Source organism: Amblyomma maculatum, chromosome 11 (genome assembly GCF_055883805.1).
Source record: "Amblyomma maculatum isolate TAMU_Amacu chromosome 11, ASM5588380v1, whole genome shotgun sequence".
Lineage (NCBI taxonomy): Eukaryota > Metazoa > Arthropoda > Arachnida > Ixodida > Ixodidae > Amblyomma > Amblyomma maculatum.
In genome coordinates, this window is record NC_139354.1 from 13,416,855 (window position 1) to 13,443,366 (window position 26,512).

The following is a 26,512-nucleotide window of genomic DNA, read 5'->3' on the forward strand; positions in this document are numbered from 1 at the left end:
CATCTCAGTAACAACCGCTTTCATCCTACCGACACAGTGCCTACTAATATATGCTGGATGGGTTGAATTCTTCTTTTGTTATTGATCTTGCGTTGCTTGCTGCCTTGACAAACATCATATCAGTTTGTTGCAAAAAACACGAATGCAATAAATACTTACGCAGGATTCATTGTTGACATTCCACACACTTGAAATGAAAAACTTCCGTGAACAATTTTATTCCATGTTTTGCCCCTAAATCTACTTGATAATCCTAACAAATACGTTAAGTTTTACCTGCTTTATCTATGTACACAAAAGTAATTAATATTAGTATACTTGAATGTTCAATAAATCCGCCATATACCTAAAATAGAGTGGATATTGTGACCATTTCACATTCGTCCGCATAATTTTGTGTCAATTTTTGACTACTGCCGTTTTTTGCATATTCATTTGTCGCTGTAGTTGGATATTTAAACACAATGTATACTGAATAAATGACACTGTCACTTCCTCTGAATTATCTCGCGTATTAACTACGAACGCCTTAGTCGTATTGAGGACGATAATTTCGGTATAAATATTGAATCCTTGCATCGATGTCATGTCACCAATTATTAAACTCAGCCATCGCCCCTTTCTTACTCGTTTTCACCGTCTGGCTGTAATGTCTACTTTATATGCGACTTTTTGCGGTTTTTTAAAGCACTTCTTGCAGTTTTCTTAAGTTATTTGCTTTATAAATTGTTGCCGCGGCAACAAAAACGCTAATAGTCTGAAGTTCAGGCTTAGTGTCAATAGCTGAAAAAAACCTACGCAAGGAAAGTTTTTTTTTTTTCTCGGATTAGGACACAACAATTGAATGCAAGCAAGAGACGCCGTCACTAATCTAGTAACACTGTATAAAAAATTGCCGACGATTATGTTATTTCTTAATGCGAAATTTGAGAGCAGCTCATCAGCTGTTTCTCCTTTTCGGTAGATTTAGGCAAAGGTTTCGAGCAATACATGTATGTACATTTACAGACAAGATTTCCAGCAAGACCCGTATGTCTTCTTTTAATTTTTCACACGTATTCTTTCAAGAAACACTCCACTAACAGTTCTTGGCTGTCATGAAAGAAGCTTTGCGGTCGGAGAAATGAAGAGAGCAATTAAACTGTCGGGAGGTTGCAGGAGGCAGTGCGTGTAACCATAGGAACGTTGCGCGACGAACAGATAGCAGCGACTGACTGATGCTGCTGACGCCTCTAACGAGTGAAGAGAATGTGACTGCGTTTCGGCTTGAGATGCACAGACTGTGATCCGCTGATAGCGAGCCGGCGTTTCGGCAACCAGAGAGCACTCTCGCCACCACGCTGAGAGAAAAGGGGGGGGGGGGGGGGGGGCGAGCGCGCAGAAATCAGATAACACATGCGGTCGCCGCCACGGGGAAAGTGGAAGGGGGTAGGGGGGGGGGGGGGGGGAGGAGCGCGCGCTGCCCCAGCTGTGGAGCTGGTTACAGGGACGACATCAACGCTGACGCCAACGCCAATGACGGCGACGACGCGAAACGCAGGAACGGGCGCCAAAGAGCTGCGCTCTAAAAAGAACGCCGGAAGCAAAGTTTTGCTTGCACGTGCTTGACATGCTGGAAAGTTTCACTCTTCGGGTCAGATGAACGACTCCAAAATATATGCATACTTTATTCACGCACAACTTCGACTACAAAATAACAGGAACAAACGAACACCCAGTGGGAGCACTATTCCTTACACGTACACTAGCAGCTCACTGTGACACTGTCGTCATTGTCTGAGGAATGGGGATGGAGGTACATTAGTTTATCACACACTCGGATTCAGAGCTTTTGAGGTCAGCCCTGTCATTACGAATGGTAGATAAAGCTGCGCGAACAACATTGAGGCGGCGAGGTGTTTCACTTTTCAGTTTTGACTGGGAGAACCACGAGTCACTCGAGCAAGCGGAAGCCCTGCTGGACGAACAGTAGATCATTGAAATGTGAGAGACATTCGGTTATCGGCAAACCCGTGCAGCGCACTTTGGTTAACCGCTGCTACCCAAACCATCTTACTGGCACGCAGCCTGCGTCACATGGTTTGCCTGCCTGCTTTCTTGGAAATGTACAGAGGCTCACGCATTGTAGGGCAGAGTGCTTAGGTAGTCTGCGGAAATAGGACAGGTTAAATAAAGGTGCTTTCGTGCAGGTGGTTTTGGTAGTAAGAAGCTGCGTTCCTTGTAGGAAGTGCATTGCATTGAACGTGCAAAGCCAAGTCAGGTTCTTGACGAGTTTACAACATCCTGGAGATCAGAGCAGGATAGGGCGTGGCAGTCGGAGCCTCTACATATCTTTAAGTACGAAATTTGTGCAGGGGTTGTGCCGCCTCGGAATGGTGCAAAAATGCGTGCATGAAAAGAAAATGAAAATCACTCAGAATCACACAAGCCGTTTCTCGGCAGGCTGATTGGGAGTTGCTAAGTACATGAAGTAAAGTATTAAGATGCTATGGTAAACAAAAGCTGCAGAAAACCAACACTTTTGTGTAGTTGTTCTACGTTTATCATTGAGGAAAGTATAAAAACATACTTAAAACATCAGAGCAAGAATTTGTGAACAGAAAAATATTTTATAACATAGGGCCAAGAGCGGTCACTTTTCAAGCATTTCTTGAGCGCAGTAGAAAAATGACCTGATCGGCAGAATGAACCCAAACATTCAAGTAAAAAAGCGACCACTCAGAACAATTGCTGAAATGCTTGAAGAATTCGAGAGAAATAAGTGGTCATTGATAATGCTAACTTCATGTAACAGCAAGATGTAACAGGCATGCTAGCGTAGCGTGCTGAAATCTGAGGGGATTTTAACTAGACTGAAGCATTCCGTCAGATTTTCAACAACTTCATGAGCACAAGCTTAACAGTGTCTTGTCGTCTTGGGAACAGTTAATGACACAGAGATCACAGTAAATCACTAACTGACAACAACGTTGTTAGGTAGTAAATCAACAATAAGCTTTCAGTTATCTTTGATCCACCTTCACATACTGCGCATAATCTTTCCAGCACAATCTTCTCTTAAACAATACACCCCACAAACAGACGCAAATAATCCTTCTAGATACAATGCGCATATTTTTTCTTGTTCATCTCAATAAAAAATGCTAGCTGTCAGACGTGGGAGCAACAGTTTCCAGAGTATTTAGTTCTTGCTCAAGTCGTGAGTATCCTTTAGGCAATTAAATGTATACGTCATTGAAAACTCAAAGAAAAAGCGCCCCAGTTTTGTTACTAAACCGCTGGCTTTTCGGGGCACGGCAGTAAGATCAGAAGGAACAAAAAGCTACAAAGATGCTGCCACCCTGAATAAATCTATTTCAGGCTTTTAATCCATTACTGCCATTCAAAATCATTTAAAAAAACATTTTAAAGCAGCGAAATGGGAACCCAGTTTACTAACCGTAGACCTTCCCCCATTCATTAAAGCCTTGCCACGCTCCAAGCTTTCCGCTGTCCTGCCCTTGTCTGTCCTGATCATAAACTATACCGCCAATTGCGCGCACATAACAATGTACAACAGCGAAGACGTGTTAAAGACAACACAAAGCTTTCTTTTTTTTTGACATCCACACCGTAGAACAGCGATGAAGACGTTGTGGTCTTGCTGTGAGCTGCTCACTTCTTGCCCAGCGACTGGAACAGGCCCGCCCTCTGGCAACGGCAGTTGGTGCCCCAGAGGTTACAGCGGCACGCCGACTGGTGGCAGCAGTCGTTGGGGCGGCCGTCGCAGGAGCCGCCCCGTCGAATGCAGCTCCTCCTACGGATGAACACAGATCGTCACAAACACTTACGCCTTCGTCATAAATAGGCCGCATGCCGCTGAATTGTCGTATACTACACGTGTGCCACTTGTAATGAAGGGCTTCAAGGATCATGTGGATAGGCACTTTAGGAGCTGGAACGCTCTAATCACTTGGACTAAGCCTTTGATGAGAGCAGGTGGGGCTTTAGTTTCCCTGACAATGAACTCGTTTCCAACTATTATGTCGACTTCACTTCAGTGTTTCATGTCTAGCTGATGGCGGAGCGGCAAAGTTTTAAAACTCAATAATATAGCCGTGTTCATGTGCTTCATATAGTGAAGTACGTTAAGGGCTCCTCAGCCATGATACTCCTTGTCCTGTCCCTGTGCCGTAATAGTATCCAGTTTCGGCATTTTAGTTTTCCCTTTTATTAATGGCTAGCGATGTCATGATTAGGGCAACACGGAATGTGTGACAGGCAACCTATCAACCTAGAGCAGATTGAACTGCTAAGGTTCACCATAATTCTCAGCCAAATATATGTACTCTAGGAGAAAAGGCGTCTCCCGTATTTCTCAAATTTACCGCTCTCCTCTGACAGCTGTAGTCACTTAAGCCCCGCAAAAATTTTATTGTCAACAACATTCTTAGCATTTTGCCGCCCCCAGCTGCGCTTTTCCTCTCTTGGAATTTATTATCTTATCCTGAAGGGCCATTAATTATCTTGCCTCTATCATGCTACGTCTATCGCTCCCTCTCCCGCAGCTTGCGACACAGTCTTCAAGGTAATTCAAACTTTTCAATTAGCGTTCTACTTTACACCTCTTAGATTCGTCAGTAAGAAATAACCTAGGTTATTGGGCCTTTAGCGACGCCCTGAGTGGTGTATTCCGGCCGTAATGTTTCGAATGATTGACATACATAGTGAATTAGATCCCGTACAGATATTTTTGTTCAGCTACTTAACAGAGGCTGAGATCACAGTATGCGACCGCTACTGTCATTGCAGGCTCGCGTATGCATCGACAGATCTTTCAAATAGTCAAACAATTGCGAAAGGATGTAAATCTTTACAAGGCAGAAGAATGCACGTTCGAAAAAAAAATAACGAATTTCATTAACGCATGTGCATTGTTGTGGTATTCTCGACGTACGTTGCACATCAACTCGTCGTGCCATCAGGGGACTTTGCGGCTAGATTATTTCAGAAGGAGGTCGACATCACATACAAGGCACTAGATTTAAGGTAAAATGTCTGATTTGTTTGCATAAGCTTCTGGCACAAATGCGTACAGAACCACGCCCCCTAAAGTAAGACGAGAAGTGGAACTTGTGCACACTTTACATGCTGACTAATGAAGAAGGACAAGACACTTCAAAAATAAGCAAATGCTTTCAGTTTTACGGCTTTATACTCCCTGTATTCATCGATCTTATAGCTCTCAACTATTCGACATTGAATACTTGTCTTAAACACGGCGTCACAAATGATGCGGTAGCGGGAAATATTTCATTCTCAAGCTCTGCTATGTTAGTGGAGCTTCTTCCATTAACCTTTTTAAACAGAGAACTTTCCAGGTAGAACGAATGCATAAATCCTTATTTAGTTGTATTCAGAATAATTGTCATTTTTGAACATTATCACAAAAATTCAATCCTGATAATCATTTTTTCTTCTCTGTCAATAGATATCCTTTCTAGCATTGCTTTTTCAGCCTTTCTTTTCTCAGACCTCCTTGCATTTCTCCTTTTCTTTGTTATGTCGCGTAAGATTCGGAACATCCTCAACCCTCTATTTACTCGTTATGTTCAGTCATGTGAATTTTTCTTCTGTTTTTCACATCCCCGCATCGCACGAATGCAGCAGACAACCAAGAATTTGGATCAAATGTGGGTAAACTTGTGAGCTGCAGCCAGAGTGAAAAAAAAAAAAAAAAGGCTGCACCAAGTCCCTGTGAGCATCGATGCCCACCGGAAATTGGCGTCCAGCTGCGATTCCTTGCTTCAAAGAAGTCTGGGATCAAAGGACGCTGATTGTGGCTGGCCATGGTTCAGGACACTCTTTGTTCAGCCGACCCTTTGTTCGTGGTAGCGTGAGGCAAGAGCGGGCAGAGGGTTTGTTATTCTTTCTTTCGAGCGCGCCAGTCTCCTAAAGTCGAAACGAATACACTTATTTGTGTCCTGTTGGCAATGGCAGGCATGACAAGGGCCTTCAATTTCTTGTGCACATGGGCTTTATATATACGCCTGTTGCCATGTTGTTTAAATGTTTCTGCCTCACAGCGCACTTCCATTCTGTCCGATCTTAATTTACGAATGTACGGAACATTCCTTGATGTCGACGAAATACATCCACAAGTACCACATGTGGATATTTTAGCTCTGTTACACTACAGGCAGCGTATCCACTGAGCTAACACACACACACACACACACACACACACACACACACACACACACACACACACACACACACACACACACACACACACACACACACACACACACACACACACACACACACACACACACACACACACACACACACACACACACACACACACACACACACACACACACACACACACACACACACACACACACACACACACACACACACACACACACACACACACACACACACACACACACACACACACACACACACACACACACACACACACACACACACACACACACACACACACACACACACACACACACACACACACACACACACACACACACACACACACACACACACACACACACACACACACAGGCAGCGGCATGGGGAAACCACATCGCAAGAAATCTGTTCATATATTGGTAGGGCCCTTTTAACTTCTCTCAGACCATAAAGAACAGAGCTGCAATTGAGTAATATAAGCGACGCGACTACCGTGCGTTTCAATCTTTAAGTTCTAAAAAAAGACGGCTAAAATGTCTTAGTATAGTGCTAACAAACAATATTTGATTGAACACCTGAGGTATGGGCACACTCCATGGAAGTACACTTAAATATAGGGTTGCATGTTTGTTCGAAAATATCGCTATCGGCACGCTATCTGTATACAATGAAGATGTCAAAAATAGCTGGAAGACCTAAAAAATAACTCAATGGTTACGCGTGCATAATTATTAATGCTTTGCACAAAGGCAGCTGTGGCATACTTTTGCGACGTGTTTCTGACGCTGGTCACGTGAGTGGCTTAAACAGCTACGACGTGTATGCCAGATTAGTCAGGGCTGGTTAAATAACCCCTGCACTGAGTCATAAATTTTATAACGAGTAATAACTTTGGTAGCGCGTTTCTGCTCTGCGCGTAAGCTTTTATGAGCGCACTGTTTGCTAATATAAATATATAAACAACCCGCAATATTATGTGAAGAATTAAACGTCGCTTATTTTGAAATTCACGATGATCTCCTATAAACAGATGAAGGAAATGTACTCACTTATCAGCTGACATTAAGTAGTTTTCCAGTCGCTCCTTGTATTCATCTAACAGTGTGTCATCTGGAATGAAAAACGAGCACAAATGTTATCTGAAGAGAAGAACACAAATCAAAGATCGATGCAGGAGTTGACTACAGCAAACCTCCTTAGGTAAAGATAAAGTGACAATAATCTGTAGCTCATTCCTCCAATTGTAGTAAATATAGTATAGTCAGATGTTAGCCCAAACGTTCGAGATTTGGTGTATACCAAGAAAAACCTTCCATATAACAACTTTCGTTCTGATTCATGTGGTTAAAACTTCTATTACAAGGATAATATTTTGCGGCTTGTGGCCTTCGTTTACAGCTCACGATCAAGGCTATTCCTTTGAGAGCGCGTTGCATCCTTATATGAAACACGGATAAAGGTAAAGATTCAAAGGAGTTGTACATAAAAATTGCAAATATTGATGGCCTAAGTTGGTAGCCTTCGTTCACCTAGTTAGTAAATTAGGAACTGTGGAAGAACTCTGTTGCCCAAGCAAATGACAGAAAAAAAGATGTGTGGTGGTGAATTTCGCCAAAGTCAATATTAAGACATACAGATGGATTAAGAGGAAGAGTGAGACTTTGGATGACGCAGTAAAGAAAAAAGAAGCAGGGATGTAAAATTAGAAGAGAGCGGAAGGGTAAGGGTAATGAGTAACGACATCACGTAAGGGCATAAGCTACGACGTACAAATATACTGCACAATGATGACGCCTTGGGACGTAAACAGTAATTTGTCTTGAGGTTAACCAGGAACTGTGCCCGCAGTCCGGGGTTCTTACTATCAATCAGATGGAATATTTAGGCAGCCTAGAGAAATGCGCTTCAAACACAGGACATTTACGCTAAATATGTCCTGTTGTCTCCTCCCCGTCTCACGTGTTTCACAAGCAGGGATGTCGGACATGCTAATGCCGACACAGCATCACGTTGAAATTAGTCTAATTTCCTGCAGCGAGTTCGAGTTCCCGCGCAAGTTTACAAAACTTGCCCGCGGTATCAACTCTTAATAAGGCGGCAGTCGCAGAAAGACAGCCGTTGTTGGCCAATCTGGAGGCATTTCCCTCGTGTCGATTTTCTCTGATTCCAAAGTGTTCCTGCAGCCATTAAAATGTAATGTGTGCTTTGCTGCCTGCACCATGATCTATTTGGTTTATTTATCTTAATCAGGTACGCGCATATTCGCGGCATTATAAGTAGAAGGTAAAACTAACTTTTCTCACCATAGTTGTTGTATGGCACAGCCAGCACTGTCCCCACAAGGAAAACGACTACTAAGGTGAGGGCGACGAGCTGAGACTGCATTCTTCTGCTGGAGCGGTGAGAGGGCTGAGATGACAGCGGGTGCGAGGAGTTGCAACTGCAAAATTAAGAATAGAAAAGAGGAAAATAAACATGCGGCACAGAGTACAGCGAGCATTTTTTTTTTTTTTGAAGCGAAGAAATAAAGCTGCTTCGATTTTCTCAAACGGAAGGTGTTTCACCGTTATTGATTCGAACGAAAACACTCCTATGGTCCGTAAAGTAGTGCGTCTTGGTGGTTACTAGGTCCGGAAAAAAAGGACGCAGGCTCCACCCAGGCTCGTCTTTCTGCGTGTTGTGTGTGCACCGCAAACCCAGTGTATAGTGTTCTGGGTTGCACTGACTATAGCCGTTATACGAGCTGCCTTTATGCTATAACCGACATAAACAGATCCTGAGCGCAGTCCACACCACACCTATGTTTATAGGTCGCTTTAAGGGTTCTTATTTATGCACGCATCGCCCCTATAGCGCCCTCTACTTCCACGTCACACTGACGTCACCTCATGTGACCTCGACCTTCATTTTAACAGTGGTCACAGTACACTTTCTTGTCTACGTGATTATAGCCCAGTCACACGGCGACCACCAGGCTTAACACAGAAGTTTGACATCTGCATCTCCTTAAAGATGAAAACCGTGCATACCCGACGGCTCGAATTACCTTGCCTAGTGAAGCTTTAGCTTCAAAACAAGAGTTCTCTTTATAAGATTGTGTACTGTTGGAAGTGATATAATGCACTCGAAAAACCGCAATGAATGAGACTGCAAAGGACTAGGTGATGCAATGAACCGATTATTACACTCTTCTGCCACATTTAGACGTGTTGTCGCATATCTATGGGTTTATTAGAGCTTCTTGTACGGCGATAGTGTACTGGAGCTCTATAAACGTCTTTAAGCGTATGCCTGTAAGAAAATGAAACTACAGCACTAGTGGTCAAGACCACCGCATACAAAGCCCCATTGAAAAATTCTTTGAGCTAGTTTCGTTCTGAGTCCTCTATTATATTACTTAGGTTAGGACTTTAAGGGAATTATAGTGCTCCCTTGCTGGCGAAGTGGGTTCGGAAAGCGGATTCTGAGCGCTTTTTTCTCGGAACGCCCCCTCTTTAAACAATCAGAACATTCGACCTTTCTTCAATGTGACATGCGTAACAGAAAGGGACGAAAAAGAAAACATTTAATCAAAATCTGGGTATTCCGTCGTTCTCGCTAATTCAGTCTTTTTGCTTCGGTACAAATCAGCGTGGGCGGTTATTTAGTCTGGCGGAAGTCTGCCGCTCAATCGCCACAGAGAAGGACAGCGCCATCTAGCGGATTGCCTAGCGAATGCAAGAAATGCAAATTGGATGCGTAATTAGGGGCCACCGCGTGTGTCGAGCGTAATACTTTCTGGGTTTGCCGCCGACGCTCCGATTTGTTCTAATTCTGCCTGAGCTGAAGCACCCGGTCGCTTATTGGATTCCGTTATTGCGGCTGCAGGCGCCGAATTCGACCCTGCTAACTTTATGTACTTCCGTTCGGAAGTGCGCGCATATAGCGTGGACACTTGTGCCCGCTTCGGTGTTTTTCTTTTTGATTATCGGTCCGTCATTGTCATTAGCCGCCTGTTTGCGAAACTTGGTAGCCAGCAGCGCATCGCGTTACTCGGTGCCTCGCTGTAACGGCCAGGACCCTTTAAATCTAGTTTTGCGAGCCTTGATCAAATTTTCTGGCGCTCCGAAGATTCACTCTCGAAAAAAAATGTCGTGAGAAGAAAAGTGCCTTTGTTCTTGCTAGCACAACACGAGGAAATCTCAATTCATTGGTGTAATGAATTTAACACGATTAACATGAATTTTTCAATTATGGACTTGCTGGATGGAATGGAAAAACACAGTCAACGCTGAAGCCATGAAGGCTATTAAAAAAGACCAACCTTACTGTGGCTCTTTCATTGGATGAAAATAAGGGGTGTAAAGAACACATAAAAAGTAAACTGAACACATAGGAACCCAGAAAAGATTCTAGTCTTTTCAGTGTGCGCCCTGGCCTGTAACAATGCGCAATTTGTAGCAAATAGCGGATTATCACCTTTCGTATACAATTAACTGCTCCTACATCCCTCTTATGTTTCTGCAGGTCCTCTCTCTTGTGATTTATTATTGCTCACTGCGTTAACATGCTCAAAGAAAGACATAGCATATTCTTCGACGTGCGCAAGCAACTAAGGATATGCAGTTCACCGTATGTTTTGATCTCAGTCAGTAAGAAAAGCTTTTTGTTTTCTTCTTTTTTTTTTGCACTCTTATTTCTCTGTTTTTTTTTTCGGCGGCTTTTATTGTTATCGCTGTTATTGCTTAACTGTGTGTTCCATCCACATTGACCGCTTTTTTATGTAATCAACTTTCCCCTGACAAGACACATCGGTTTTACCTGCTTGCTTATAAGCTGCGCGGTCACGTTCTAGGAGCCAGGAATTCGAATCAGGCATTTTTTCTATGCTTCCGTGTCCCTTCCTCGGAACCTTGCGGGCGCGTTTTCCCGTATGCGAATGTATGCTCAAAGCACTGACCCAATGTTCGCTGCCCCTTTAGGTTTATGGGACAGCTCCGGAAGTGTTGTTAGAAATTTTTCGCCATGTCCGAGCTGATTCACTAGACGAACGCCAACACGATGCAATGTTTTCATGATCAGTTGCCCCGGGAGACCTTCCTGTTTCTGGGCCCGCGTGCACAACCATGATATAGCTCCGAGGCATTTCGTGCCTTCCCCTTTTCACCCTCACTTTCGCTGTGGCGAGGCGGAGAAAGACGCGCAAAGGCGTCGCGCTAGACTCGTCTTGGGACGACACACTAGCTGGCTCGCGAGGCAAAAATCGAATCAACAAGCCTGATGCGCCTCGCGAAGACTTCCAGCAAAAATTTTTGCTCACTTCTTTGTTTCCTCCTTGCTTTTTATGCTGCTAGTCGCATTTGTATTCTTGACTAGATTCCTCCGATTTTCTCTGCTGAGGGTTCAATTTTTACTTCCTTTATTCCAATGCCGCTATCTTTTTATTTCGAATTTTTCTTTTCACTCAGTGTGTTTCCATCATAGGCGGACGGTTTCCCTGGCGACGGAAACTAGATTGGATGAGAGGCGTCGCGAGCACCCCCTCGCGGGTCGCAGTGATCACGCGACGTCAAGACACGCACAAACTCGAGGGAAAAGAAATAAAATGCTGAAAACTAACAAGCATGGAACGCGATCGAAATTGTGATAAAGAAAAAAGTTAAAGTTTACGTTGTGAATGTCACGAAAAAGCGAGTTACGCACACTGGCGGCCATATGAGCATTAGGAAAGTGAAGTTGCTTGCTTTTCACTTTAATTGAGTTTTCTTGTTTTTTCTTTAATTACCCCGCGTTCTAGCTCAACCAGAAGATACAAGCAAATGCAGGAGCGATAAAATAATTTGTTTTTCCTTTTAGAGCTTCTCGATTTTCTCTTAATCTCCATAAGAAGGTAACACGTCTTTTGTTCATAAATAACATTTCAGAAATACGCTGCTGATTGGTTCTTTCTCCAGAATTCTTTTAAACAGAGGGAGGCAAACAAATAAAAGGCAATGCATTACTTTTTCGTTTTATTCATTTCTCGCAGTATAACATTTCATGAGCAACGGCGAAAAGAAAATAGTCTGCCTTGTTCGCAGAACTTGTCGAGTCTCGCCCAATGGAGAATAAAAATAAATTGCATTTTTTTTTTTGTTGTAGATGTTGATTTTTCACCGAAAAAGGCTTCGATTGCGTTGGTGCTCAATTTCTCTGAGTAATAGCCTACATTCTGGTCGAGTACCGAAGGCAGTGCCGTTCCTACGACGCTGCAGATAGGTTTTCTGCGAGCGAGTCAATGTGCCTAGCTGACATTTTCACCGCTCCTGTTACCCTAGAATGTGAAAAGCAAGCAAGACAGACGCCAATAAAAGGAACGAAATCCACGAAACCTTGCTCCTCGTCTTGTATGAATAGCCTTTTTGCCGTCCTTTCCGAGGCGCCTCAACGAGAATTTTTTTAATAACATGCAAATGTCCCGTCTCCCCCGTTAAATTTTTTTTTTTATGTGGTTGTCCTAGTTTCGTCACGAACGCACTAAGGAAAATTCCGAAGCGAAGATTGCTCTTTCGATGTCGTTATTAACATTGTGATTTTAGTTTTTACATTACGAACGCTCGGTTGGCTTCAAAACACGACAATCGACAACATGTTGAGTTTTCTACTTCGAGAGGCAGTCGTAAGGTAGAAAACTTCGCGACTACCTCGCGTTCCAGGAATCAGAGAAGATCGGTGACGTTGAAAAATCATTCACATTTACGTTTTCTATAGACGTCGAGCTTCGATGAAAAAAAAAAAGAGTGCCGCTGTGAGAGATGCTCATAAGCCTGAACTGCTTAGAGCTCCCGTTCTCGGAGAACAGAAAGCGAACATCATACAAGCCTGAAACTTAACACAAGAGTGAACTTATCCGAAATATTTCGGTGCGTCCCGCCTGATACTAAAAAATTGTAGCATAGTAACAGGACCCACGCTTAAATGCACTAACACGCAACATCCTGTAGAAATTACTATTACCCCAGTTATCCTACAGACGATATCTAGCACTACCGTCAGATACTTAAAGGGCATTCAGGATGACGGTACTCCCAAGTATTCTACTTTAATCACCGTCGAGAAAAGGCGCCAGAATTAAATAGAAGCCTGAACACGCTGACTGGTTGTGGAGTGCTATGAAAATTTAGACCACTCTCAAGGATCTTCTGCCCTGACACTTTACAGTGTCCGGACGCATTGCGATCCACCTCCGTCGAAACCTGGCCGCCGCGGCCGGGAAGAGAGAATGACGTCAGTACGCTTCAAGGCTATTGAACAAATATAGACCAGCCTTACTTGGTTTACAAGCTAACAGTACACCAATCCCTCCCTGCTTCTTAAATGAAGATTGATGCGGTGAAGAACAAGAGCAGCTTCTCAAACATAAACATCTGAAGAAAAACCTCCATTTCCATTTGTGGCATGCCATTGATGATGGTGTAGGATACACGCTGTCTTAGTTGCCTATAGCAAAGCGCAGTCCACTATTCCCGTCTAGCGCATTGTGTTATGTATTAACACGACCGCTCGATAATCCCCCCCCCCCCCCCCCCCGCACACGCATATATAGCGCCCACTGCCCCCACAGACGTGAGTCAATGACAGTTCAATCAGTGATATTCAGTGCCCGTGAATAACACCTTTTTGCTTCCTAGGCTGCAGTTTCCTGATTTCCATACTAACAAGGTATCCAAGTTTCGGACACATATTCATGTCTAGAAAAGATATTCTTCATTTCAGCATACCGTTTTTACCTGCGAAACTAATGCTTCGCACTGAGTGCATGGAATTCAATTCGATATATGAAACAAAGAAAAGCAAAATTAAAGGAAGGAAAAAGAAATGCAGTGCCGACTAAACATCCCGGCCAAAAGCGTCGCCTAAAACTCCCAACCTACTTTTTTTTTTCCTTTCATTTCTTTCGTCCCGGGCTTCTCATCTCACCGTGCCGGTCGGACGAGGCTAAAGAACAGAACCGAGGCAAGGCGGGCTCATTAAGGCGTCGCCGGCGCGGCTGCCAGTGACGGTTGCGACGCGTGCGTTTGGGGGCCCTACTCGTGTTTAGCCTTAATTACAGCCTGCGGCGAACCATCGGTGGTCGCTAAGTTTTCACCGCCACCAAGAATGCGCGGAGGAAGAACTTTTTCTGTCTCATGGAACATACGCCTCGTAACGACCCTTTATCTTTTCACTTCGCTCCTGTGGTTTCATCGAATTGACGGCCGCTCGTTATGAGAGCGCGGAACTTTGCTCTCTGCGTTTATAACGTAGTGGTGATTTGTCCCAATGATAGGTTGACCCTTGTAGCCATAAGTTTTGTCTCTGATAGTGACTGCGTACGTGCTGGCATGGTTGTTTATTTTATCTTGTTTGTAGGAGTTTGTTTGTGGTTTTTACAGTACCTCATCAGATCTTAGTGCTATCGCGGCTGCTAGGTTAAGCACAATATTTCATTTTTGTGCTTCAAAATTATGCGCATCTTTTGTTTCAAGACGATGATATACGTTCTTGGGCCAGCTCCATTATTTTCTCTGGGGCGTCTCGAGAAATTGGAGCATCACTAATTTATGCGAACGCGGAGGAGAAGCAGTCCTTTTTGCTTTTTTTTTTTGTCTTGCTTGCTTCATTCGAACGCCTTTTGATTTTTGGCGTTCGTAATAGGTAACCACTCTTGGAGAGAACATGTCAAATATGGCTGACCATTCTCGTAACAAGTTACATTTCAAGTTGGCCTGTTAACCAAAACACGTTCTTCAAAATACTGCGCGGAGGTCTCGTCTACTCGTTGAAATTTACATACATAGAGGCTGTCGAGACTATTTTAGACATTCGCAATTTTTTTCCTTTATATCTGCGCATTTGAAATCACTGCGGTTAGAGCCTAGCCTCAAACATTTGGAGGCCGTCGCCTGATGTTCCTTACTGAGAGGTACACTGAAGCGTAATTTATAAGTTTTTTTTTTTTTAACTGGTTAACAGAAAAGGAAAGGCGCAGTATCTGTGACACTTGCTTCGTGGACACCTGAACCGCGCCGTAAGAAAAGGGAGGAAGGTGGGAGTGAAAGTGAAAGAGAAAGGGGAGCCGTAGTGGAGGGCTACGGAGTAATTTCGACCACCTGGAGCTCGCACACAATTTCAGTTGGTTTACTTAGTTCCAACAAGTATCCCTACTCAGCGAAGCGAGTAATTTCGGTGAACAAAGAGCGCCTGAGATACCCTCCTATATTAAAGTCCGCCCATGTGTGCTGTATTGTGCATTTTAATTTGAAATAGATCTTTTTTTTCATGACTATGAAGGTTAAAAAAAAAAACACGAAAATATTTTTTTTACGTTCTCTTTGTTCAACAGTTTTCCCTGCTTGCTGTGCCAAGTAGGAATAAGCCCGACACTGCTAGAAAGTGTGGTGTCGTGGCCGACCCCTTAATCCGATGTATTCTTAAGGAATAAAACCGCTGACGTCAGTTCCTATAAATTTGTCCCGAATGACATTTTGCGTCCTTATAAAATAAATAAATTAAAGACGTCTTTCCACACCGCGGTCGCTAAGGGGCTCGCATGCTATAGAAAACTACTTTTTGACGTCTCCTGTTCTTCCCCCTGGGGCAAGATTAAATTGCTTTTAAACGTTCCTTCGGGAGTTCTTTCACTCTCGTCGAACGTTTTTCGATTTTCGCTAATGTCTTTGTCTCGACCGTCCTCTCGGCGCTGGTGCGCTGATAACGCAGAGTGGGAAAACGGTGCGTCTAAAAATAGGGAGGAGACGCAGGACACAAAAGAGCCCTCATGGAACCGCGTGAGCCCACACATTCAAGCAGGCAGCTTCATGTATATGCCTTTATTGTGGGCTCACGAGATAACAGCGCGGCTACGATTTCGCCACGACATGCAGGTGCAAAGTGCTCGACTGCAAAAAGGAAAGACAGCGTGCCAGAAAAGGGCAACACACACACGGACGCATACCATCGTAAGAGCCCGAAATGCTAGAGTCATAAACAAGACTGAGGGCAGCAACTTCGCCAGTGATGCACAAATGGCCAAACTTTTGCCTCAGGACAGGCATTACACTCCAAAGCATCAGCACGCGAACCGGGCTGCTTGATATATTGTTTTGTACAAAGTATTTTTTCTTGTTTTGTTTTTACCACTGGGCAAGGATGACGGTACAGTTACCATCATACCATGAAAGCCTCTTAAAATGGCGCTAAAGGACATAAAATAATGAAATAAACTCGAGCAGGGACGTAAGTACGCGGTAGCGGAAGAGGGGGGGTAGGAAAGAGGAAAAGGGGTGTGAATGGCTTCGCTTACCGACACATTCACGCCAACGCCCACAACATATTGCTAGGAGCTTGAAAAAAAAATATATATATATTTAGAGATAACGTAGAGAGCAGGCGGTGGTCATAAGCGGTTTTCCGTTGCCCTTATCGCCGCTCTTACGTGCCACTGAGTGGTACGTGCGTTGCCATCGCTTTTGAAAGAGCTCGACAAAGTCCCTGCGCAGCTAGTTGCCCAACGTAAGGAAAGCGGCGATCGTAATTGAAAAACAACGAAAAGTAGGCACCCGTAATAGTGCTGCATAGGGCCTCGCTGCGGTGGAAATAGTTATGCAAGAGGAAAGGCAAGTGATCGGCAGTTTAAAACTATTTCGCGAACAGGAGAAAGGATAACGTTTTTCAGAAACAAGAACTCATTTCGCTTGCCCAAGCCTTGATAGGCGGGAACAACGAAGAAGGTCAACGGACGCAAAAGTGTACTTCTATAAATCGGATTGCACAGGAAGGCAGTAGGGGAACAGCCTAAGAGGACCGAAGAAAAACAAAAAAAAAATCATAATGACTCCAAAATCTCTTCTGTTGCTAGTCAAAAACGAGCGTAAGATGTGAACCGCGTAATGGCATCTCTATGCAAGTACTTTAAACAAGTTCAACTAGATGTACGAACGAAAACTTTTCTCTTCCTAAAAAAATTCATAAAAGTGACGCGCGTGAACCTACGCGATGACAGGACCGGCCAGATATCTGAGCGGCGAAGCGAACTTCTGTGTTCTGATGACGTGCGCACTTGGGAAAGGCCTCCTTTATTACCCTCACAGATACAGGAAAAGTTGGAGAGTGTAAGTGCAGGAGTGAGGGAGAGACGTGGTATGGGCATCGGGATCTGCTCGTTTTCAAGGACACGCTTTCAAACACACTTTCAGCTCGATTCACAGAGCTCTACCGCCATTCCGGTCTGAGGAAAAAAAAAGGGGGGGGGGGGGGGGGGCGTAAAGTTGACTGCTGATATCGGAAAATACGGTGCAACTTTTATCGCAAACAGTGCGCGATTGAACTCACCGCGGGGACATTCTGTGCATTGAGCGCGCCTTTTGTTAGGGTGGACTCCCAACGCCGCAAACGACCTTTGGTTTAAACTACCAAAGACCGGAAAGAGAATAGTGGCATTTTCTCTTTTTACTTTTCGGTTTGGTTTGGTGGCGGGCAGGAATCGTCGTGCGAACCGACGGTTGCGAAGACCGCTGTTTTGCGCAGCGGAATAGTTTGGGTCTATTCCCTATCGCATACGGCCGCGTTATATCCGGTTTGGAAGGCCACTGGTAGGCGAAAAGTGCTCATTAGAGTAAACTTTCGCGGTCAGTTTTGTCGCTTTATGATAACAGAGAACGCGCATAAAACTCGAGCGCTAATACCGGTGTATTTTAGAGCACCCATCACGGTCTCCTATTGTGCTAAGCGAGGCGTATCAGCTTAGAAATAGACCGAGAAGGAAAGAGGGAAAATGTTGGACCAGATAGTGGGTGCTCATATCAAAGCGTGCATTAAATGAGCCCGAAAATGGGCGAAACCTGTGTCTCTAGTTTATTCACGGCCGCAGGTTATAAAATTCTGTGCTTGTAAACCGAAATAAGAGCGGCCTAACTCTATTAGTGATCCCACGAAGCAGCAGCATTCGATACAGTGAACTAATACGGTACTGTTCAAACATCGAGCTGTGTACTACGCACCAGGACGATGTTTTATTGACAGAAAATAGATCCCACTGTAAGATGAAGGTGAATTTTTTTAGTATTTACTTGTAAGTACGAACGGTCACGTGGCTTCTGGCGCTCAGGACGTCACACATGGTGGACCACGTAGTGGACTCCATTGTTCGGGGGTGGGGGGGGGGGGGAGGCACGTGGTATCTAAGAAATGTATTTGCTAATGCTGCAGCTGTGATCACCTTACCTGGCCGCCATCTTGAATCTGAGAGTGATAGAGGGACGGACAAAAAACGGGTAAGTAGTAACAGCTCACGCTTTTAAGATAATTTTGTTGTAGATAGTGAGTACTAGGTTTCCGCTCCAAAGACAGCGACGTGGTAAAGTTGAGCGAACATTAATATGGAGCAGAAAGCGCCTAAGAAATGAGTGCCTAGCGGAAAAAAGGGATACAATATTGAGAAAGTCAGGTTGGAAGGTACTGTACTTCGCTTTGTGGAGTCGTTGCTGAGACTAGTTGTGGGCTAAATACTGTACAAACTGACTCTTTATATGGTTTGCATACAAGTACAGTGGCTATTCTAGCCACTGTAATATAAGTGCTATCAGTCGAAGAATAATGGATTTTTGATGTACTTTGAAATTTCTGGTTTTCACATCGTAGTCCCCTCACAGGCCTCTCACACAGGTAATGCAAATTTAATGTGCGCTAAATAATTTACATGAAATAAAAGCTCTGTCCTAAGATTTTTTCGAGTCTTAGATGTTTGATAGATATTGATCTATAATGTCCAGAGAGAATGTCTGCTCTAGTGAGCCCTTTCATTCATTCACTTGTCATTTTTATTGATTGATCACCGCGTATATCGAAAAATCGATCTTAATCTCCCACTCTTTTTTTGCACTTTTGAACAGCCTTTGCGTCTAAAAATAAAGCAGCTTCTCCTCACACTTATCACAGTGCAGAGAGGAGGAGGAGGAGGAAAAAACTTTATTAAAAAAAAAATGTAAACACTCCCAGGAGGACCTCTTAGTCCAGGAGCCCTCTGGCTGTTCCTTCTAGCTTAGCCCGCTCGACCAGCCGTAACTGATCTGCAGGTTGCGTGGCTAGAAGGGCAGCCTCCCAGGAGGAGGGGGTGGGGTGTTTGACGGGAGGAACGCGGATTGGATGTGGGCATTCCCATAAGTAATGGTAGAGGGTGGGTGGGGTGGCATTGCATGTGGTGCAGTACGGTGGGAAGTCCGTGGGGTGAAATATGTGGGCAAATTGAGGAGATGGAAACGAATGTGTTTGGAGTTGTCGCCAGTACGTGCTGTCGATGTGAGAAAGCGTGGGATGTGGTGGCGGGAACGTGGCACGGCAGCGACGATAGTACTGAACAATTGTAGTGTAGTCAAGAGGTTCGATGGTGGTGTATAATGAAGGTTTGGGGAGGACATCCACCGGCGCCCGGAAGCTTAGTTCTCGGGCAAACGCATGAGCGCGCTTATTTCCGAGGATGTCCTCATGCCCAGGAACCCATGTGATGGTGATGGTATCGGGAGGGGTAGGTAGAGTAGATAATATTTTAGCAGATGAGTGTGGGAGGGTTCCTCGCAGTAGATATCTGTATGCTGTTTGGGAGTCTGTGCATATTGTGGTGTGCTGAGTCTGCAACTGACTGATGTGTGCAATTGCAAGTGTAATGGCCAAGCATTCGGCCTCGGCGATGCTAGTGCAGTGGATGGAGGCGGCATTGAATGTTGAGCGGCGAATGTCCGTGAATACAGCAGTGCAGATGTGAGGAATGTCCGGATTGTGTGAAGCATCCGTGTAGATGATGTCTTGGCGTGTGGAGTACTGTTTGGAAAAATATGAGGCACGGGCTGCGCGACGACCTTTGTGGTGTTCGGGATCCATATTTTGTGGGAGGGGTTTGAGCTCGAGGAGGCTCCGCAGATGCGGAGGGATGGGTATATGAGTATGAGGTGAGGGATCAGGGGTATTGTAGCCCATTGAGCGCAAGAGATGAGCGCCTGTAGATGTTGTGCGGAGTCGACGTTGCTGGCTGGAGAGGTGCGCCTCTATGATCTCCTCAATATTGTTATGAATGCCTAATTGAAGGAGCCGAATTGTACTGGTATGACGAGGTAAATGGAGGGCTGCTTTAACGGCTGAGCGGAGTAGGACGTTAAGTTTATTGAGTTGGGTTTTGGTGATGTGATGGTAGGGGAGGTGGTAAGCTAGTCGACTAACGATAAGGGCATCTACGAGTCTTAAAGTGTCTTTTTCCTTGAGGCCATGATTGCGGCTTGAAATGCGACGAATGAGATGTGTTATCTGGTTGATTTGGCGCTGCAGGAGGTGTATGGTGTAGGTGGCTCTAGTGTCCTGTTGAATGTGGAGACCTAGCAGTCGAAGCCGTGGTACTTTGGGAATCGGAGCGTTGTCAAGGAGTACGGTGATGGTTGGGGCACGTGGGGAAGGCTTGATGACTAGGAGCTCAGATTTCTGTGGTGCACACGCAAGACCTATAGCCTTTGTATATGTGTGGATGGCATCTGTAGCGAATTGCAAAGTTTGTTCAACTTGGCCAGGGCAACCCTTAGTAGTCCATAGTGTGATGTCGTCTGCGTATATTGCGTGCTGAAGGTCAGGTATAGTCTCGAGTATCCGGGCTAAGGGAGTTAGGGCGATGTTAAAGAGGATGGGTGAGAGGACTGAGCCCTGCGGTGTGCCTCGGTTGGGTAAATAGATGGTCGGGGAGGTGTAGGACCCGAGTGTGATATGAGCCGTGCGTTTGTTTAGGAATGCCTCAACGTAGCGCCAGATGCGTAGCCCGCAGTTAGTTGTGGCAAGGGTAGACAGAATGTGGTCATGGCTCACGTTGTCAAATGCCTTTTGTATATCAAGGGCAAGTATAGCCCGTGTGGCATGTTTATGGAGGGTATTGTTTAGGATGGTCTCTTTCAGGTGCAGTAGAATGTCGTGGGTACAGAGATGTGGGCGGAAGCCGAATTGAGAGTGAGCAAAAAAACCGGTAGATTCGAGTTCAGGTTGAAGCCGTCTAAGGATTACATGTTCATAGAGTTTGCCAAGACAGCTTGTGAGAGAAATGGGGCGTAGGTTGTCTAAGGAAAGGGGTTTTCCGGGCTTAGGAATGAAGTTGATTGCAGCATGTTTCCAAGAGGCTGGTAAAGTACCCTCCCTCCAATGTTGGTTGTAGTAAGCTGTGAGTTGAGAAAGAGATGTATCATCAAGGTTTCGAAGGAGTTTGTATGTAATTTGGTCGGGCCCGGGTGCGGTGCTACGAGTGATATGGGCGAGGGTGGACCGTACCTCCGCGGTGGTTATGTCCTCATCTAGCCTTGGGTTAGGTGGGGGAGGGGATGGGGGCGTGGAAGAAGGTGGGAGCGGGGGCGAAATGTATCGCTGTGTGAGGTATTGAAGGATGTCTGTGCCTTGTTGTGCTGTAGTGTGAATGAGGCGGTGCGTGTTGATGGCTGTCTGTTGTTTGGTGGCTGTGGGGTCGAGCAGGGTTCGGAGAATATTCCAAGTTTTTCGCGTGCCTAAAGTACCCTGAAGGCTATTGCAGAGGTTTCGCCAGTTCGAGTTTGCCAGATTGGATGCATACTCTATGGCCTCAGTGGTAATATGTGCGATTCGGAGGCGGAGTTTTCTGTTGTGTCGTTGTCTTTTCCATCTCCTAACGAGGCTTCGCCTTGCCTCCCAGAGATGCAGAAGATGAGGGTCGATTTGAGGTGCTTGCGGAGTGATTTTGATGTTTTTAGTGGTGCGTTTGAGTGCAGACTGAAGCTTATCTACCCAGGCGTCCAGTGGGAGATTGCTGTCCTCGGAAGTGACTACCGCTAATTGCTCACGAAATTCTTTCCAATTAGTGAGACGCTGGCTCTTGGATGTGAACTGTTTTGCGCCATATTGCACTTGAGTTTGGATAATATAATGGTCGCTGCCCAGTGTGTCTGGTGTCGTGACGCTGGGGCTACGTCGACCCGGCCTTCACTTGGTAGCGTGCAGAGACTCGGGGTTGAAGTAGGATTGAATCTTCGAAGTTGGTGAAATATGTACAAGCAGGTTTAATGGCACTTTGAGAAACTTATTTACAAGATTATTTACAAGAAAATGAAGGGTACATCAGCAAAATGGCAAGCGTTAAGAGTTCATAGCAAGAAGCGACTGGATGAGCCGTTTACCCAGGGCCCAGAGCGACATTTCGTGCTCTGCAGCGTCCTTAAAAACCCCCTATGTCCAGCCCCTCTCTGAAGATGCTGACCAACCAAATCCAGGGCACGCCCCTCAGGTATCGGCATCCAATCGAACACATCACTGCACTGATGGTCTGAAGCACTGACTGGTCCGGCATTCATTCGTTGGGCGTGATCACTTGTTGGCGGGAAAAGCTTGGGAACGGCGAGGAGAGGAGGTACATTTCTATTCTTCAGCAAAGAAACCACAGGCTGGTTCTGACAAGGGGTTTTACTTCTCAGAAACCCGAGTGCACGTGGCGCCGCATAGGGCTCCCAACATGGTCCCTTTTCGACAATTGCAAATCTTTCCTGCATTCCCGGGAAATCACTTAATGGCCGTATGAGTCATGCTCCTTTCTTGTCCTGCACGTCAGCGGACATGTCACTCTGTCGTCTCCTTTGGATAGGAGGCATTCATCACTGGAGGATAGCACTTCTCGACTGGAAGGGTGAACAAAAGAAAGAAAGCACTTCCTGCTATTTCCCTCAGGGGGACGTTTCTTTGTGTTTTTCCAGACGTTCTCTTGACAGGGTCAATTTGGCATTTGCAGGTTGTCCACAAAGCAAAACATGCTTACAAAACAGGATTCCTGGAAACAGGCTCACTTAGAGCCATTGGACCATCACCACATATTCACAAAACTTATCCATGCCCACAGGCGAACAATAGAGCGCGCAAATGCGGATGCTTGGTCGTAACAGCCTCCTCCCCCGCCAGAAGAGTCTCGGAGGGCAGCAGTCCCAGCTGCTGCATGAAGAGACGACTTAATGGCCTGCACGTGAACGCTTGAAGCTCGCTGTTGCTTGTCGCGTTGTCTCGATTGTTGTAGGCCAAATTGCTCGAGCTGTCTGAAACTCAACCACATGTCGAAGCAAGCACTCGGCTCCCGTCTGAAGAGACCAGGTTAAAAGAAAACTGCCATTGTTGTTCGAGAAAAGCCCACTCTCAAGACGTTCGGGACCCACGTATTCCTAGAAAACCAAACGTGCTGCTTTACATAGCCACACATATACAAGCGCACGAAAAAAAAAAAACCTGATTATCAATTTGGATACATGGTGAGGAACATCTCGGACCGCTTAGAAAGAGCGGCTAAGCGCGTCCGCATTCCCATTTAACTTCCCCTTTTTGTATCTTATTTCAAAATTGTACTGCTGTAAAATCAAGCTCCACCTAAGAAGGCGACTGTTCTTCGATGTCGCAGTTTGCAGCCAAGCCAGGGGACAATGGTCCGTCTCTACGGTGACTTTGGCCCCTCCAAGATAGCACTGCAATTTTTGAATGGCCCATACAATGCAAGCGCATTCTTTCTCTGATGCGCAATAAGCCCTCTCTCTAGAACTCAGTTTTCTGCTCAAGTAGAGCACGGGGTGCTCATTACCGTCGTCATCTCTCTGGCAGAGAACAGCACCTAGCCCTCGATCACTGGCATCACACTGGACCGTGAATTCTCGGTCATAGTCTGGAGCTCGCAATACCGGACGGCTAATCAGCACAGCCTTCAGGTTTACGAAGGAGGCTTCCTTTTGTTCGTCCCAGACTACATTTGTCGGTTCTGTCTTGCGGAGAGCGTCGGTCAGAGGGCTAGCCAAAGCTGAATAGTTAGGGATGTAGTGATTGTAGTACCCAGTCAGACCTAGGAATGCTCGAATTTCCGTCTTCGTGCTCGGCCGCGGATAGTCTGCTACCGCAGAAATCTTAATCTCGCTGGGTTTCCTGAAACCCTGACCTACATTGTGACCCAAGTAGTCCACGGTCGCCCTTGCCAGGCAACATTTCTCGGCCTTTACGGTTAGTCCAGCTTGACGTAAAAGGCTCAGTACAGCTCTTAGATGTACCATATGGTCCGCCCATGAGTCGGAAAAAACCGCAATGTCGTCTAAATAAGGCACTGCGAATGTTTCACACCCCTTTAAAACCCTATCCATGAGTCGGGAAAAACAAAATGGAGCATTTTTGAGCCCGAAACTCATCATTGTTGGCTGGTAGCTGCCCGTCGGAGTGACGAAAGCCGCGTATCTGCTGGCGCGTTCAGTGAGCGGTACTTGCCAGTATCCTCGAGTAAGGTCCAGCGTAGTCACATATGCCGCTCTACTGACCTGTTCTACTCTCTCCTCAATATTCGGAATAGGATACACTTGATCCCTGGTGAGAGAATTTAGCTTTCGGTAGTCTACCACAGGCCTAGGGTCTTTACCTGGAGCTTCTACTAAGATCATAGGCGAAGCATAATCGCTTTCCGAGGGTTTTATTACTCCTAATTCCAGCATGCGAGTTACTTCCCTATCCAGAATTTCTCTTTGCCTTGGAGAAAATCGGTAGCACCTTGATCGCACTGGCACGTCTGAAGTCAGCTCAATATCGTGCTCAGTCAAATCAGTTCTGCCTGGCCTGTCCACGAAGCAGGCCTCAAACTCTGTTATTATCTCGCCCAGATCGGACAGCTGGGATTTCTTTAGTTCTCCTCTCTGCTCCGTCTTTTTGAGAAGCTCCTGAGCGTTGCTTCCTTTTCCGCTGAGGCAAATCAAGTTGTCCCCCATCTCCTCGGGAAGGTTTAACGTTAGATTTACCACGGCTTCCCTCTGCACATAAGGCTTCATAAGATTGCAATGATAAATGCGCACTTCTTTACGCCTATCGGGGATTTTCACTGCGTAGTTAGTGTCAGAAAGCTCTGCAACGACTTTAGCAGGTCCTTCCCACTATACTTCGAGCTTATTCTTGGGATCATTGGCTTGCTCCATAGCTAAGTCCTCTCGGGTTCCACTTAGAAGTCTCGTGAGATTACTAGAGACTGGCGGCAAGAGGTTACTCTCAAGAACGTCCTCATTCCGCGTCTCATCAAGCTCACTTTCAAGTTGACTTATCTGAGATGCCTCGCTCTCAAAGTTTTCTGACCTGCTATCTTCCGCATCTACCACTGTTTTAACTGCCGTTTCCTCCGCTGTGGATTTTTCTGGAATGAGCAGTGTAGCTAGTTCTCGCGCCTTTGAACGTGTTAAGGCTTGCACAACTCTGTCTCCGAAAAGGATGCCCCTCTTTCGCAGCAGCATGTCCGATTTGTTGGAGAACAAATACGGATAGCACTTAGGAAGCTTTCCTGAAACGGCAGCCTCGGTTGTTAATTCGCCGAAAGGGCCCTCGATGACCACGTTCGCGATCGGCAAGCACACACTCTGTTCCTCAACTACCTGTCGGATCCATGCACACTGTCCTGTATAGTCGGAAGGCGATACATACGCCGGATGGACAACATCCATCGTTGCGGCCGAATCGCGCAGTACCTTGCAAGGCTTCCCGTTGACTACTAGGTCATGCAGGTAGGGTTCCAAAAGCTGCATATTTTCATCGCAGTCACTGACATACGAGAAAGCAAACTTTTCTTTCCGGCAGTTGACGGCAATGTGACCCTGCTCATTACACCTAAAGCATGTGAGCGGCTTCCTAGCCCCAAGCTTGTTCTTTGTGTTCTGCGCGTTGGTCACTTCCCCACTTTTCTCACTGTCGTCCTTTCTAGGGCGCTTGCCTGAAGGAGCCTTCCTTTCTTCGTTTGCAAATCTAGCAAAGTGCCTTTTCTGACGGTTATTTACACTGAACTTGGGATTGCGGGGCCTATCCACTGCTGGGTTACTGAATTGTCGGCGCGAAGCATACTCTTCAATGAGATCGGCAGCTTCAGTTGCCGACTTAATGTTGCCTCGGTCCTGTAACCAATTTCTTTCTTTTTCTGGGAGGCAGTTATAAAACTGCTCCAAAAGAATTCGCTCGACTACAGCGTCCCTATCACTGTAGGAATCAGTGCTCTTTAGCCACTCGCCCAAATTAACTCTTAAATTGTACAGGAATTCAGGGTAACTCTCGTCCCTGGTCTTACTAGCCTTCCGAAAACGTTGTCTGAACGCCTCGGCGCTAAGCCTATACTTTTTCAGAAGGCAAGCCTTGACTTTCTCGTAGTTGTCCGCGTCCTCCTTGCTAAGCCGCGCGACAACCTCCGCTGCCTCGCAGGGCAGAACCGTCAATAATCTCTGAGACCACGTGTCTCGCTGGAAGGACAGTTTTTCGCAGGTCCGCTCAAAGTTAGCCAGATACAGACCGA

The 26,512-nt window shown here is 45.7% G+C and overlaps 1 protein-coding gene across 3 annotated transcripts in view; it reads right to left on the minus strand.

The window, feature by feature from the left end:
• Positions 1 to 1,654: 1,654 nt before the first annotated feature.
• LOC146172891 (xibalbin-1-like) overlaps positions 1,655 to 26,512 on the minus strand; it is a 320,295-nt gene continuing 295,437 nt past the window's right edge. For all 3 annotated transcript variants that reach the window (XM_084583511.1, XM_084583510.1, XM_084583512.1), the window contains 3 exons: positions 8,496 to 8,632; positions 7,242 to 7,302; positions 1,655 to 3,796 (listed from right to left, as the gene is read on the minus strand). In XM_084583511.1, coding sequence (XP_084439637.1) covers positions 3,655 to 3,796; positions 7,242 to 7,302; positions 8,496 to 8,577 — 285 coding nt within the window. In that variant the 5' untranslated portion in view covers positions 8,578 to 8,632 and the 3' untranslated portion in view covers positions 1,655 to 3,654. The remainder of the gene's footprint in view (positions 3,797 to 7,241; positions 7,303 to 8,495; positions 8,633 to 26,512) is intronic.